General features: G+C 43.1%; 1 protein-coding gene across 2 annotated transcripts in view; it reads right to left on the bottom strand.

Annotated features, from left to right (window-relative positions):
- SLC24A2 (solute carrier family 24 member 2) overlaps window positions 1-15,637 on the bottom strand; it is a 252,951-nt gene that overhangs the window by 37,550 nt on the left and 199,764 nt on the right. For both annotated transcript variants that reach the window (XM_045193679.3, XM_024558338.4), the window contains 2 exons: window positions 5,191-5,289; window positions 2,779-2,897 (listed from right to left, as the gene is read on the bottom strand). In XM_045193679.3, coding sequence (XP_045049614.2) covers window positions 2,779-2,897; window positions 5,191-5,289 — 218 coding nt within the window. The remainder of the gene's footprint in view (window positions 1-2,778; window positions 2,898-5,190; window positions 5,290-15,637) is intronic.

A 15,637-nucleotide genomic window follows, 5' to 3' on the forward strand; every position in this document is an offset into this window, starting at 1 on the left:
ACAGTAAAAATTTTCTGATTGAACAGTTGAAGAATTTCAGCCCAATTTACCTGTCCTGGTGGATCTCTCCTCACTCCTCACCTTATGCTTCAGTCTCCAGTTCCAGTGCCCTTCTCCCCAATCACTGACTGTGAATCGCCCTCTTATGTTTTATACCTTTGCACGTATTGTCATCTTGGTCATCTCCTCCTTCTCTGGGAGACAATCTCCCACTCAGCCATCAGTACCCAGCTCAAATGTCCCCTCTTCTAAGTTTTTATACTTACCTCTCAGAGCACTTTGTACACACATTAGACCATAACGATTTACCTACCAGAAATGTTTACTTATTTACTTATTACACCCCGACTACCCCAAGCATGCATATATATAAATGTATATGTAACAAATGTTCATTTTCCCTACACGGAGTTCCTTTGGGGCAGGGACACCTGTAACGATACTTACATGGTAAGTATGAACATATCATATGAGTGGAAGCACTTAGCTCTGTGCATGTACATTATCTTATGTAACTGTCCTAGTAACCCTAGTGAGGCAGGCACTATTATTACCTGTACTTTGCAGATGAGGAAACTAAAGTGAGGTTAGGTAACTTCCCCCTGGTGGATGTGGAGTTCACTACCGGGTCGTTGTGCAGCCAGCTGGCAGGTGGCTCTTTGAAGGTCTCTTTGTCCTTGCGCTCTCATGTAGCAGGGTAGTGTGCAAATCTGTCCTGTTTCCCTGTGTGAGACCTGGGGGTCAGAGCTTGGCTTAGAGAGGGGTCAGCCGGGACTCTCTCACTCCCCTGTAGCAAGGTGCTCCCTTGTGGGGGGCACAGATGTCCTTCTGCCAGCCAGATGGAGAGGCACAGCAACCAGGCTGCCCTCCACACATGTGTGACCGTGCTATCCCCAAGGGCAACCAGATGTCCTTGGGGCCTGCCTCCTGCTGCCACATGCTGCTCATCCATGTGGACAGAAGCCGCTCTGCCAGCTCACCCCTGAGCTAATGCGAAGGGACCTCAGGGCTCCGGGCAGGAGGGCAAGGGCCCAGAAGGCAGAGGAGACAAGGGCAGGAAGGGCAGGAGGAGCGGCCGTTCCTTATCCTTTCCTTTAGTTATTTGTGCTTTCCAGCTTTACTGAGGTGTAGTTGACAAACAAAACCCTATGTATTTAAGGCGTATAATGTGACGATGGGATAGGAGTATATACTGTGAAAGCATAGCGAAGGACACAATCAACAAAATGAAAAGATAAGCTATGCGATGGGAGAAAATGTTGGCAAGCTCTACGTATTTTTAAGGGGCTTATATCCAAAATACATAAGGAACACTTACAACTCATTAGCAAAAAATAAATAAATAAATAAAAATAAAAAATAAAAAAAAGAAAAGAGAGAGAGAGAACTCCCAGTTAAAAAAATTAACAACCTAGTTACCTTTCCAAAGAAATACAAATGACCAATAGGTATGTGAAAGGTGCTCAACATCTTTATTTTTTCCTTTCTGTGAAGAAACTTTCCTTGCATGTTCCTTTAAGGAATAAGGGCAATAGGCAATCATGAGCGTCTTTCCCTGAGACTTGCAGACTCCCTCTGCTGTGGAGTGTGTCCTGGCACACAGGAGGGGAGAGCGCTGGGACAGGTCCACTGTAGTCTGGCTTCTCTTTGCAGGCACTGCACAACTTTTCAGCTCGTTGGGAAAATTCTGTCTCGAGAAGTGAGTCTCAGATGCTAGGGAGGTGCTAGTGCAAGTGTGGTCCTTGGACCAGCAACATTGGAATCACCAGGGAGCTCATTAGAATTGCAGACTCTGGGCCCTACTCTGAACCTGACAAATTTGAATTTTAACATGACCTCCCAGGAAATTAATAGGCATATTAAAGTTCGAGAAACACTGACCCAGGGTGCCTGATTAAAATGCAAGTTTGGGACTCTAGGTCTTAGAAATTCTGATTCACCTGGTTGGGATGAGACCCAGAGTCTAACAAGGACCGCCTGCTCTTTTTTTTTCCTGCCCACTTCTCTGAGCAGCTTTGCTGCAGAGGCAGAGCTGTGTGGTAGAAACAGACCAGGTGCCATATTTGGACAGTCCTGAGATGAAGTCTCGGCTCTGCTACCTACAAGCTGGTAATCCTGATTAACTACTTCATCTTGCTAAGCGTTAGCTTTCTCAAATATGAAAAGGAGACACTAAATAACGACAGTTTCGGCCGTGAGGTTTAAAGATGATAACATACATAAAGTGCCTAGCACCAAATCTGTGGTACACAGTACTCACAAACGTTAAGGATTATAACTATTTCAGCTGCAGGGACTGCGAAGGCCAAATAGGGCTCACCAAGGTGTGATGGCTGTGGTTTCTCCGTTACTTAAGCCTGACCTTAAAGACACAGAGAAAGGATTAGACTGCAGCAGAAACCAAATGTTATCGTGCTTTCAGAATCGCCTGGGAGGCAAATTTAAAAATGTGGATCCAGGGGTGCTGCTTCCCAGAGATGCTGTTTCATCAGGTCTGAGATATGGCCTGGGATCTGCATTTTTATGATGTGATGCATGAGTCCTCCCACCGCACCCCAAGGAACAGTGGTTTAGAGAATGTGTATTTATTCAATGGTTGGAGAGTGTGACGTATGTGGGGCCTGGGCTGGTGCTGGGAAATACACACAAGGATAAACAAAACTCTGCCTGCGTCCTCCCCACTGGGAGCTGGAGCTTCCAGGGAGAATGTAGCCTCTGTGCTGCTATACTAGATATCAGAAAACAGCGGCGCAGAGAAGCAATGAAAAGGAGCCCTACCTGGGCTTCCGCAGCCTCAATGCTGTGGGAGAGATTTCCGTTTTGTACAGGTTCCGAAGCTTCACTGGATGGCGTCATTTCAACTTCTGTGCTGGTGCTATTCGGGAGCTCGATTTTTTCTGTGACAAAGAAAGTGAATGGAGTCAGTGGGGGTAAGAACCATATTGGAAAGCACACCCTAAAATATTGGGCCGAGGGAGAAGATGGTGGTCTCTGAGGGGTGATAAGGCTGGGGTTGCACCAAATGGCAAGGGTTTGGTACCATTCCTCCCCGCGCTTAGCATACTCGGCGCTGCTGCGGCCTTGAACAGCTCCAGGTGATCCATGTTCGGGCACCATGAGGTCTGCCATGACTTCAGTGGGAGGGAAATAAAAGGTTTCTTGGGCCCTCTGGCTGTGCAGGGTAAAGTCTGGGTTTCAGGAGGCAGTGAAGCTGTGTAGTTCAGGTCAGGGGTGAAAGGAGTATCAGAATGCTCATCAGTATCAGACGTGAGCCCTATCAGGAATATCAAAATGTTTTCTTTTTCTAGCAAATCCAGAAGAACTAAAAATTTCTCTCACCGGTAAAACATTACTCAAAATACTTTGAGAGTTACACAGAAATTGTTGGATTTGAAGTCGCCAAATGTTGGAAATCATAGGGAAATGCTTGTTTACTTACGCATTTAATTGTGAAATATAAAGGCATAAAATATTTACATATGGAACGCCATAGAAACTCCAATTTATCTTTCCACACTTTTAGTAGTGACAGTGATATGTATGTGATGTTCTGCTGTGTGTGGCTCCGTCAGTGTATCCTAGCATGCTTGGTTCAGTTATTTAAACTAAAAAATACTAAGTGTAAGGTAATAGAAAAACTCTGTTTGGGGGAGTCTATTGGCTGAAGTAATACAGCTTTAGGATAGCCTGCAATCAAACTTGACCTTTCCAATGCAGGTTAATGGATACCAAAATGGAGTTAAGATGTTCAAGAGAAGAAACAACCTCCCAGGCATAATATCCAACCAGGTATGCTTGTCTTAGCTTATGACGTGCTTTCATATGGCAGACTGGGGTCTCATCCCCAAAGAACATGTGAAAATAAATCTTGGACTCACTTCGTAAAGCATGTGTTTTGGACACACACTGTTTTTAGGTAGTCTTTCAGAGACCTAGTCTGCACAGGGAGCATCCTTGGAGTTATATGTCCTACTGCTTCACAAAAGGTTAATGCAAGTCTCATTAGGAAGAGGACTGGGAATGACCCGGGCATCTAAGTCTTGTACTCCAGGCTGCCTCATTCTACAAGAATTCCACAAAATTCAACAAGTGGTGCAGCAAAATAGCTTGTGTAATCAAACTTAAATATAACAAGCAAAACTCAGCCTAAGCAATTAGACTTTTGTGGTGTGGCTGTGCATTTTTATGATATAACAACAAGATATGCTCATTCCAAAAAATGAGTCCAAGTTCACAGAAGCATAAGGAAGTAGGGAAAACAGATATAATTCATAATCCCAACCCCAAGAAGTAGCTATTATTCATATTTTAGTGTATGTCCTTCCAGTTTTTTTTTTCCATAACCAATAGAATCTTGATTGTTGCTTGGCCAAAGATTTTCTCTGAGCTGGAAGTCGGAGTAACAGCAGTGGCTGAAATGCTTCTAAGAAGTGGCATATATTTTCAATGGAACACTATTGAATTTTGTCTGCAGATAATTTTAGTATCTTTGGCAATAGCATCATTTATAGCATAGATCCAGATTAGGTTAAATTTAGTTTGCATTTAGAATTAGAGAGCTGTATTATAGTTACAGACAGGACAGGAGGAACATCTTGTCCCAAGTTAAAATAAGATGCTTCAATGTCCTGATGTAGTCACATAGGAGGAGTTCAGAAAAAGTCAGCCAGAAAAGACCCGGGCTAGTATTGCTGAATTCTTGAGAAAGGGCAGGCTGTGTCATCTGGCAGGGATCCTGCCACTCAGTTTAGCCGTCACTAAGTGAACCAGCTGGTAAACCAGTGGGGGTGCTGTATGCAACGTCATAGGTATAAAATTTGGTTACAGGGCAAGAATTTCACCTTTTGTTAAATAGTAAATGATGGGGATATATGTGTCCTTTTTATATGGAATCCCTAGTCAGTTGATTTTCTAGTCTTCAAGGGAGATGTCTGGTTTAGGAGTTGGTTTTATTTTCAGGTTCCTCATAGAATCATTTTACTCTTCTTGAAGTTCCCCCAGGACAGGTGACACAGCATCTGTCCATGGTCTGTACCCACCGGGGGAAATGGACTCCTACTGATACTCAGGGAAAGGCTAAGCAATAGGATTCTGTCTGCACTGAGTCAGGGGTGCCCACACTGGGTCCTGCTCTCTGCTTCCCTCCATGCACCCCAGGAAAGGCATTGGATCAGGTCTCCCTGGACTCACCCACATGATTGGCAGCCCCGTTCTGCCTCTCGTTCTCATCCACCTGGCATTTCTTCTTGGCAATCTTGTGGAGAATTGAGGCCTTTTCTCTGAACCTCCCTGAAGCAAGAGAAAGTGGTGGGAAGGAAACAGGATGAGAAGGAAAATAGAGGCCATGGCTTCCTTAGTTATGTGGCATTATAGCAGTGACCACTCCTTTCTGTCCGGTCCAAACACCTTGAGCCCTGCATGAAGGGCACTTTCTTACCTTTGTGGATTCTTCGGCTCACTTCTCTGTTTAAGAATCTTAAGCTGCCAGATCACAGATGAAAGGTTTGACCTGGACCTCTCCCCTCCCTCCCAATTGCTTACAAAATAAATGAAAGCACCAGAGATCACTAAAACTCCCACTACTGCTGAGATCCAAAACAAGTCCAAAGAAACAGAGCTGCTCTGGAGGCGTAGCCACATCTCTGGAATTAAATGCTCACCCCAGGACTGGCTTTTGACAATGGAAATCCATGCTCATGGTTCCTTTGATTTGACTTTGGTTTTGAAATATTTATCACAATTAACATTGCAGTATCTAAACAAGTCAGGAGCATACATCAAAGCTTTCAAATTAGCTGAGTCAGCTGCACTTAAAGCATCTGGGAGACAACTGATTCCATTTGGGGATTTGGGGCAAAGAAGGATCCACCGAGCACAGCAAGTAGTGTCTGTTGATGATGAGATGCTTAGAGAAAGGTGCTGGAAAACACACCATTCTCAAAGTAATCATTTTAAACAGCTGTACCACAAATATAATGCTTCATTTGTTTTCCATCATTGACATTAATTAATGGGTAAGTACATGCAACAAGCAGAGGAAAAAAGCATGCAAACACAGAGATTAATGAACCATAACACATTTCTCTGTCTTCCTTAATCCTTGATTCCTCCCATACCCCTTTACCAGAACATTCAAGGTAGAAAGGAGCCTCATTTTAAACTGACTGATTATTGCCTAGATTCAAGCATGATGTGTCCCTGAGAGTACCACAACCCCTCCAGTTTTCCTACTAGGTGTTTGCTGGTTGTTGGGTTCTCTAGCACCATATTAATAGGAGATCTCATTCTACTTTTCTAGTTAGACCAAAAGCAAAACAAACCAAACCAAACCAAACCCAAAATATTTCTCTTGGAGAGTCTCTCCTAGGATGGGGCATGGCAGGTTGGCATCCATTCCTCCCGCCTCCCCCATGGGTGGAAATCAGGGGGTCTGGTCATCATGGTGACTTTTATGACTGGTTGGGAGTGACTGGAGCTGTGAAGGAGAGTGAGATCAGTCATTTCAAAGGTGAAAGTGAGACAGGACAGAGTCCTTTCTGCTCACAAGCTCCACTAGTCATAATCCAGAGGCCTTGCTACCACAAAGGCAGCCTCTAGGATGTGCTGGATGTGCTCTGGAGAGCACACTCTTGAAGGAGGTAGGAAGGACAGCATTCCAGGCGGCTTGGGCATCATGAGCAATGAGGAAGAAGGAGGAGTGATGGGCATGATGCTCATCCTTGAGGGATGTTGAAGGTTGGCATTAGGTCGACCATGCTGAAAGTATTCTGAATTTAGCTGTTGCTATTTAATCTTCAAGGGAAACTGCAGGAAGAAAAAGGGAAACAAAAGAAAGTCTGGGGACTAGGAAAAGGAGGAGGTAAAAGGGAACAAGAAAGGAAAGAAAAAGGAGAGGAAAAGAAGGAATTCAAGGAAGGAGGAGGTAGGCTGGGGCTGTGATTGTCTTGAGGTGGCCCAGGAAGCATGGATGCAAGACACTCTCTTGACGTAAGCCTGAGGAGGGGCACTTCCTGTAGAAGAAAATTCAGGAAGGCCTCAAACCATCTACCGGAAAGCCCGGAAGAGAAAAAAGGAAGTTCTGAAACTTTTTAGGAGATGAGGTTTCTATGACTAAAACCGCTCTGCGGTTTCAGGGTCATTCTTTGAACTTGGATCATTCAGCAGCATGGTGAAATAATGATGATCAATAATTGCTATTTTAAAATTATATATAAAATAATGAAGGAATAAAGCATTCAAAAGAGGAAACAAATAAGCCTGTGGAAATAAAACCTGAAATAACCCAATCCAAGTAATGCTCCAAAGTCATGAATCATGGCAGAGAAAATATTTGATAGAAACCAGTTACTTGCATATTGCTTGTGGTTACAAGAACCTTTTCAGAGCTTAGATGTATATCGGGGAAAAATGATTATAAAAGAGACCCAAAAGTACTGAGGGGGTCAGCCATCCTTCTGCCAGAAAACATCGCAGTGAAGGTCACTGTCATGTGTGGCTGGTTTCCCCAAATTCTCTAAAGGAGGGTTGGGGAAAAGGGTAGGAAATGATTGTAGATTTGGCATTTTGTAGGTCCTCAAACATTTTAACAGGTCACCGAGGGGTTTGTAGATGGTTTCACCACTTTCCCACTGCAGCAGGACCTCAGTTTTCTATGCTATTGAAAGGAGGGATCAGCCTCATTTATCCCCTCTGGGGCTTTACCCTAGGGGCCTGCCAGGAGGCAAAGCTCCTCCTCCTCCTCCTGCAACTGCTTTAATTCAACCTGTGTCCCAGTGAGCATGACTTCATTACCAGTCCGCATTCTCAGTGCTGACAATGGCTGTTCCACAGCCTAAAAGGTTTCTTTTCCCCCTTAAGGATTAATTTCTATACAATTTTATTAACCAATGTCACCCCAATAAATTCTCTAAAAAAGAAAAAAAGCTTAGTTTCTACAAAAGCAGCAGTTGAAGGCCCACCTTCAGAATTGAGCACCCAGGTGTGCTCCTTGAGGGTGGGGGGTGGTCCAGACTAACAGACCTCCCTGGGGTCGCACAGGGCAACTTTTGAGAGCTGTGAGGAAGAGGCTAATAGGATGAGAGTGAGCATGAGGTCTCTGGGGCAGAAGCCATCACAGAACCTGTGATTCTCAAAGTGACCCTTGGGGTAAGAAGGCATGGTACCCTCAGGACTGGTTCAGCCTGAAGCCACAAGCTGGGGAGAACACCAAGCAAGGTGTGTGTGTCAGGGACAGCATAATATTGTGATTAAATGGATGTGACTCAGAGGCAGGTAGACTTGAGTTTGAGACCTGCCTCTCTTACTTGTTCTGCTGGGAGAGTGCTGGTAAGTTCCTGAATATCTCTAAGCTTCAGTTTTCCTGTTAAATAGGGAATCTGATGGCATTGGCTCATGAATTAAATGCACAGTTTAAGTGACAAAATGTGTGTAAAGGGCTTGTCACAATGCGTGGCATTGGAAAAAACCTGTAAATAAGAGGAAAAAGAAAACTAAACTACCAAGAAGCTCAGGGGCAAGGGTGTTGTGGTCTTGAGTTGCTTTAGGACAATCATTGACATCTTCTCTTTTCTCAGTCCACACTTGCAGGATTGGGGAATTAGCGACATCCTGATCTGACAGTTTAAGCATCCTGGGGGCCTTGTTGTACTGGGGTTCAGGTTTCAGTGAGTCCTCCAAAGTCAGTTCCAGAACTGATTAGCAAAAAGATCACTTTATATCTTCCTGAAATTGAGAAGGTCAAGGTGATGGAGCTGCCCTTCTGTGATTTAACCACTGATATCTTTGCACTCTTAAAAAGGGATAATGGTGATCAGCTTTTTCCCTTTCCCCAGGGAAGGCAGAGTATCGTCAGGGAGCCACTTCAGCTGCACAATGCACTTGGGGCAGCTCAAAAGAACTTCCTGATTTTTAACCTCCAGAGTTTTAACTCTTCTGTGTCTCAGGCTCTGATTTTTAAAATGGGGATCATAACACCCATCTCATGCAGCTGTCGGAAGGCTCAGTGCATTAATGCACATCAGGGGTTTAGATGGCCACTGACACAGTAAATGCTCAGGAATTTACTCAGAAAGGGTTATTATTATGAAAGTGAATGACAGGACACTTTTCCCATAAATTACTGAATATAAAAAGAATGATATTCAAAGTGTCTGAATTGACGCTTAGCAGCCTCAGGTTCGGGAGACCTAGGTGGTAAAGGGATTGATTCAATAAACTATTTTAGGCACCAGTTCCACATTGGCATAATGGATGGTCTACCACTGAGGGAGAGATGTAAGAAACACTGTAGCTTTGTGCCTGGGGGTAAAGAATCAAGACGTTTTTGAGTATTTTTCATGTTTTAAGGTAACCTTAAAGAATATATTTTGTTTCAGTGTAAGCCTTAAATTGTTGTATTTTTATCAATATTTTATACTTAAAATCACAAAATAGCAAATTCTGTTAAAATTGTGAGGCACCTGCATCAAAACCTAGTGCATTTTAATACGATTTGCTTTGGTCTACAATTTGCCAAAAAATACCAGCTGAGTGTCTGCAGGACAGTGTGTGTTGAAGGGGTCATAAGACGGTGAGGAAGGAAAAGATCAAAGCATAAGGGCCTAATGTGAATAAGAACGAATTTGGAAAAACAGCTAGGAATCCAAATCTTTGACTCAATCACTCTAACTGACGTAAAACAGAAGCTCCAAGCTGCCTCGCAAAATTACCTTTGGAAAGTCTGTTCACTCAAAGGAAAGGAATTTTCCTTCTGTCCTGCTGTTGATTAATTAAAACGACCCCTGGAAATTTCTTTACATCTTTCCCACCAAGCCTGGAATAATGAAGCCTTGGGTGGGCAATCAGATTAGCTCCTGGCTGACACAGAACAACCTGAACATCAGCAACACAGCCGAGAAGGAACAAAAGGGATATATAGATGCAAAGGGGGCGCCCACACACACCTCTGTGAGCAGAGCTTGGTTTGGTAGAAGAAGAGAAAAAAATGAAGCAGAAGGAGAAACTTGAATGCAGCATATTTGAATCTATTTTTGTGTTTCAGTCTGGCTTTCCTGTCTCCATCTTTGTAGTTTAAGGCTTGGCAGGTAGCTTAAAGAACAAAAGTGCACCTGAACTTTCCTTCTGTTTGTTCCTTGACTTTTTCCCCTGGAAGCATAGACTCTAGTCAGGCAGACCGTCCATCATCAATCTGAACAGACTGATCAATCACATAACAGAAATGATGTGGCGACAAGCAGACACTGACCTTGGAATCATCCTGAGCTCCTTCCTTTCTTTCAACTCTCCATATGCAATCCATTGGCAATCTGTTGTCTCTACTTTAAAAATATTTCTGAATCTCACCCCTCTGCCCCGCCCCACCCAGCTTTATGTCTGGTAGAAATAATTTTGCTAGTCTCCTAATTAGTCTCCCCTTCCACCTTTACCTCTCTGTCCCCCAGGCTGATCTCATCCCAGCATCCTTAGTAATCTGTCAATCAGATCACACCACTCATTTCTCTGCGAAAAATTCTGCAGTAGCTCCCCAGGTCAAAGTGAAAGCTAAAGTTGTCACAATGATCTGTAAGATTCTATCCCGTGAGGCTCACCTAGACTACCCTGCCTCATCTCCTTCCCCTTACCCAGCTTACCCTGTTCCTGCTGTGCTGGCCTCCTTGCTATTTCTGGAAAACACTGTGCACTATTCCACCTCAGGGCCATGGAATTTGCTGGTCCCTCTACCTGGAATGTTCTTCTTCCAGAGATCCACTGGACTCATTCTCTCAACTCCTTCCAAGTACTCGTTCAAATGTTTATTTCAGGCTTTTCTGTGCAGCTTATTTAAATTTGCCTCTTTTTTCTCAACACTTCTTATCCATAGTTTATTTTCTCTCAAGAATTTATCATCATCTAATATACTATATCATTATTTCACTTGGTTATTTGTTCTTTCCATCAGTAGCCAAGCTCTAGGAGGATAGAGATTTCCATCGGTTTTGTTTACCGTCACACCCCCAGCACCCCGTAGGGCTCAATAAGTCCTTGTGTGTGTGGTTTCCAGGCAAACGGATGAGATTCCAACTTTTAACATGCTTCTTGTTGGTTAATGACCCAAAGTCAGTCCTTACAGGTCTGTCCAAGCCCATGGACCTTTGGGGCCTCATGACCTCAGGAACTTTCCATAGGGAAATAGGAGAAAATGGGGTGGGCTATATGTTCATATTCCAGAAGTGGAAGACAGAGGGGCACATCAGTCACCCCTGTCTGTACATTGTCAGGGCCTACAAGGTGAGGGCTGAAAGGAGCTTTTGTTTTAGAAGAGGAGGGGTGGTGAGCAAGCACAGCAGGAAGAAGAGCCCAGAAAGCTGGGCTTTGGCTTCTCCTTCTTTAGGATGCTCATCATTGGTTAAGGCCTAATTGAAGGCCCAACCTGAAGCTTTCTCTACGCATACCCACACCCCTCCTTCCCAAGAGGAAATCCATCCTTGCTGTGGCAATTTGTGCGCCCATCATAGCCCTTGTTTCCTGCCCACATGTCTGATTTCTCCACTAGAGGGCAGGCTTCTCTGGGAAGGGACAGTCTCTGGCATCTTTGATTACCTCAAGAAGTGTTTTAGATGGCACATCACGTGCACTTGCTGAATTGCAGTGAAGCTTCCCTGGAAGTCTGAGCTTTACTTTCAAGTCAGTAAAAACTACAAATAATTTTCCAATCTGCAAATATTAATCAATATGTGCTATGTGCCAGGCAGTGTTTGGAGAATCAGGTAAATCCAGGGGGTCCCCTTGTAGAGTTTACAGCCTAGAGCTAGAGACGGACAAGAAAGAAGGACTTAAGATTCACGCTCTGGTGGTGGCGCCCTCTCAGGAGGGTGTGGAAACTCGGAGGATAGTGGAAGTTCTACAAGTTGAGACACTACCTAGCAGTTTGAAGGAATAAACTCCTTTTCCATTCTATAAACTGTCCTCTTAGGGCGGCATATTCACCTAATAGAATCTGGTCTGATTTTTATTCTTAAAGCTAAACATTAAAAAAAATAATTTCATCTTAAACAAAAAACTCCAAGAACACAGAGTTCATTTATTCTTAAATCTATTTTGAAGTACAACCTCTAAATAATTTGTTCTAATTTTTTGAAGCATCAGGTAAAGCCATTTATTATAAGACTACAATGATATTCATGGAAATTAAGCTAGCATTGTAATGAAGTATTTTGTGAACTGTCTTTAGTAAATGTTTTGTGAATGTGCCACATAATAAAAATGATTAACATAATTTAATTGTAGTTATATTTATAGACAATCAAAGGACTAGTTCCTGTAATTAATGAGACTATGTATGTGTCATTGTTAGCTCAAGTGGTGCCCAAACACATCATATAATGAAATGAGGCAAACAGGTTTCCTTATTAAGGATTTTAAAAATAATTTTCCATAATAACCTTTGGAGCTGTATATAAAGAACAGAGCTGTCAACTTGTGAATTGATTTAATTGGTTCTGTGATGTCTCCCAACAAGGTCACTTTATCATTGGAAATATCAGAATGCTTTCATAAATATTTGGGAAGATTTACAATGTTTTTCAAAAGTTGACATCTTTAAGATCAATATTTTGTCCTTCCCTCCAATTTCTTCTCCAGGGCTTCAGGCTTCAATCCTTCCCCTTCCCCTCAGCACAGAATCATGGTCAGGTCTCCCTCAGCTTCTCCTCGATTACAGGTTGCCTGCTGGGGCTGCGTCTCTCGCCTTCCCTTCACAGTCACGCCTCAGCAAAAATAGTCTATGTGGGTGCCTCCACATCCTGTGAGTCCTTTTTTCACTACTAATTCTGCACCTGGCATTTGTCAGCACAACTGCACTGAACCTGCTCTTGGTCACTTTTTGCCTCCATGTGATTTGATGTCTCAGTGGCATCTCAGTGACATTCCTCACCTGTCTGTTTGGAATTCTCTTTGATTTTCAAGGACTCCCCAGAATGCACAGTCGATGTTACTATTCCTCAGGGCTCCCCCCCTTCCTCTCTCTTCGTCATTCCTCACATTTTCACAAAGGACCCAATGGATCACTACCTGCATGCCAGTGGTCCCCAGAGTCAGATCTCTGGCCCAGATCCTCTTATCTAATGAGCTTCTGAACCTCTACACTCGGAAGGCCCTCTGAGGGTCAAACTCAACATGCCTCAAACCCCACGTCGTCTTCCTTCTGAGGAATGGGCTCTTCTGCTTGTATTTTCCTTTGGTGATTTCCACTCGCCTGGTATTTTCCAGCCAGCTCTCGACCTCATCCAATTACTTGCTAATTTCCTTTTGACTTTACCTTTGAACACTTTAGATCCAACCTTTCCAGCCTGGATGTTGGTTATAACCTCTCAGTTGGCCTCCCAGCTTTTAATTGCATTGTTAGCATCCCTCAATTTATCCTTCAAAGGGCTTGGAATGCTCCACATTTATTTGCTTGTCTTACTCCTTTTTAAGACTGCTTTAGGCATCTTATCTTTCAGGAAGCTTTCTCTCAGCCTTTTCCTTGGGTGGGCAAGGCACCCTGGCATGTTTCTCTGTCATAGGGCCCTGATCCCTATCCTATCATAGAGCCTCAGAGATGGTTTACTGACCCTCTCCCCAACCAGTCTGTGGGCCCCTCAGGGGCAGGGATGTTGTTTTTCATCCATCCAATTCCCCAGTGCTTACTTCTTAGGCTTGTCCTCAGCAAGGGTTAATGCACCAACATTAACACAAACAACAAAGGAGGAAATGTATGTGTGTGTGTCTGAGGTGCTTGGAGTGCTTGCTGTATGAAAATCTATTCAGAGTTTATTTTCCCTTTGAGGGAAGAGAAAGAAGGGAGGGCCAGAAGCAGCTGCAGGAAAGTTGGTAGAGTCCCCTCTTGGTTAACGCTGTGGTTGAATTTCCAAAGTCTAATAGTGTTTACAGTTAATGTTTGTCCTTTTCTGAGACCTTTCTTAAAATAATAGGTAATTTAATGAAGGTCAGGCAAAATTGGAATTTTGCAAACCAAAATACTTGCAGCAGGTATCAGATGGTAGCATAAGCTGCTTCAGCAAAAGGGCAACCTTGCTGACCTTAGCCGAGACCGACACTGCTTGAGAGTTAACGTTCTTTATCATTTTAGGTCATCTGCTTTGTTATTTTAGGAACTTAATTTTCTGAACAATTCTCGCTCATATCCACAGATACAAATGGCCCACACACAGAAATTCTCAAAGGGGCTTGTTTGATCTCAGCTCAGGAGTTCTGAGCCAGGAAGGGACTGACAGATAAAAGGTTTTAATGACTGTTTTCCTCTTGTTCTCATCCCTTGTACCCTGTGGATATCTATGAGGGAAACAAAAAAAGAATCGCTTTACTAAGGCAGGACTCAGATTCCAAGATTTGCCAGCATGGAGCCCCATTACCACCTAATGGGTGGAAAGGTTGCTTCTGAGTCAGTCAGCCAAAGCCCATTTCTTGGGTATGTCTCACTGCAGATGAGTTGTAATATTAATCTATTCATTTGGGCAGAGTTTTGATTTGTTCACAGCACCTCGCAAATAGTAGGTGCTCAATAAATATGTGTTGAATGGTCACTCTGGCTATTATATAAGAAAGTGAAATGTAAAAAACTAGTTTTCTTATGATGGATCTATATATTACCCAATTGTTTATTGTGATGCAAAGTGAAAGGTTTTAGATTTGGCTAACGTTTATTCAGTGGCAGCCACTGTTTCATATATATACATCATCTCTTGTCACCTGGATTTCACATGCCTGCGAATCATCAGGTATTCTCAGTTTCTATCTTCTCTTTTTTGAGTCCTCAACTTACACTGCAAACTGATGCCTGTCTATCTCACTTGAAACATGGGTTTGCAACAGAAGTGTGAACATATGCTGAGAGTTCTTAACTAACAGACTGAAGGTTTAGTGACCCATGACTAAAATGAGATGATTCAATTCATTTCAGATTTAATCAAAAGAGAAACTTAACCATGCTTAGTTGAACATGCCAGCCTCCTGGTAAAACAGATCCCAGCTTTTTTTTTATGAAAGGAAAAGCTTCATGGGGGTGGGAAATTATATTATTAATATATAATAACAGCATTCAAGTATGACTGATGAAGGCAACTTAATGTTTTCAGCTGTAGGGCTGTCAGAAATAGACGAAAAGAAGCATCCACAGTTTGCCTTCTGCTGCCACTTAACACCTTCTCCATATGCAATGTGGCAAAATCTGCCTTTAATTGCCAGGTCCAATCTTTCTGCTTTTACTGCTGACAGTTTATATCATGAAAATAAGATGCAGTGAAGTTTGAAAAGCAGGATGTATTCTAATTAGAAGACTTCCATGGTCCTGGTTTTCAGGAAGACTGTGGATTTACCCACATAGCTGGTTTGGTCTTTTCCGACAGATGTGATGCTAGTTACGAGCTGGTAGGTCTGGTTATGCTCACTAGGCTGCTGTCTTCCTAAAATCCAGCCCCAGGGAGGTACTTCAAAGAATACATCTCTAAAAAAGTGACGTGGTTAATTACTAGTGAGTTAAATACATGTGTTTTTTGGATAAGGCCCAGCCTTACAAAGAACATGTGCTCCTAAGAGCCCAGAAAAGAACCCTGGTTGTGGGAAGTTGGACTGAATGAGTGAAACCATAGACCTGGAATGA

The sequence above is a fragment of the Desmodus rotundus genome, chromosome 1 (genome assembly GCF_022682495.2).
Source record: "Desmodus rotundus isolate HL8 chromosome 1, HLdesRot8A.1, whole genome shotgun sequence".
NCBI lineage: Eukaryota > Metazoa > Chordata > Mammalia > Chiroptera > Phyllostomidae > Desmodus > Desmodus rotundus.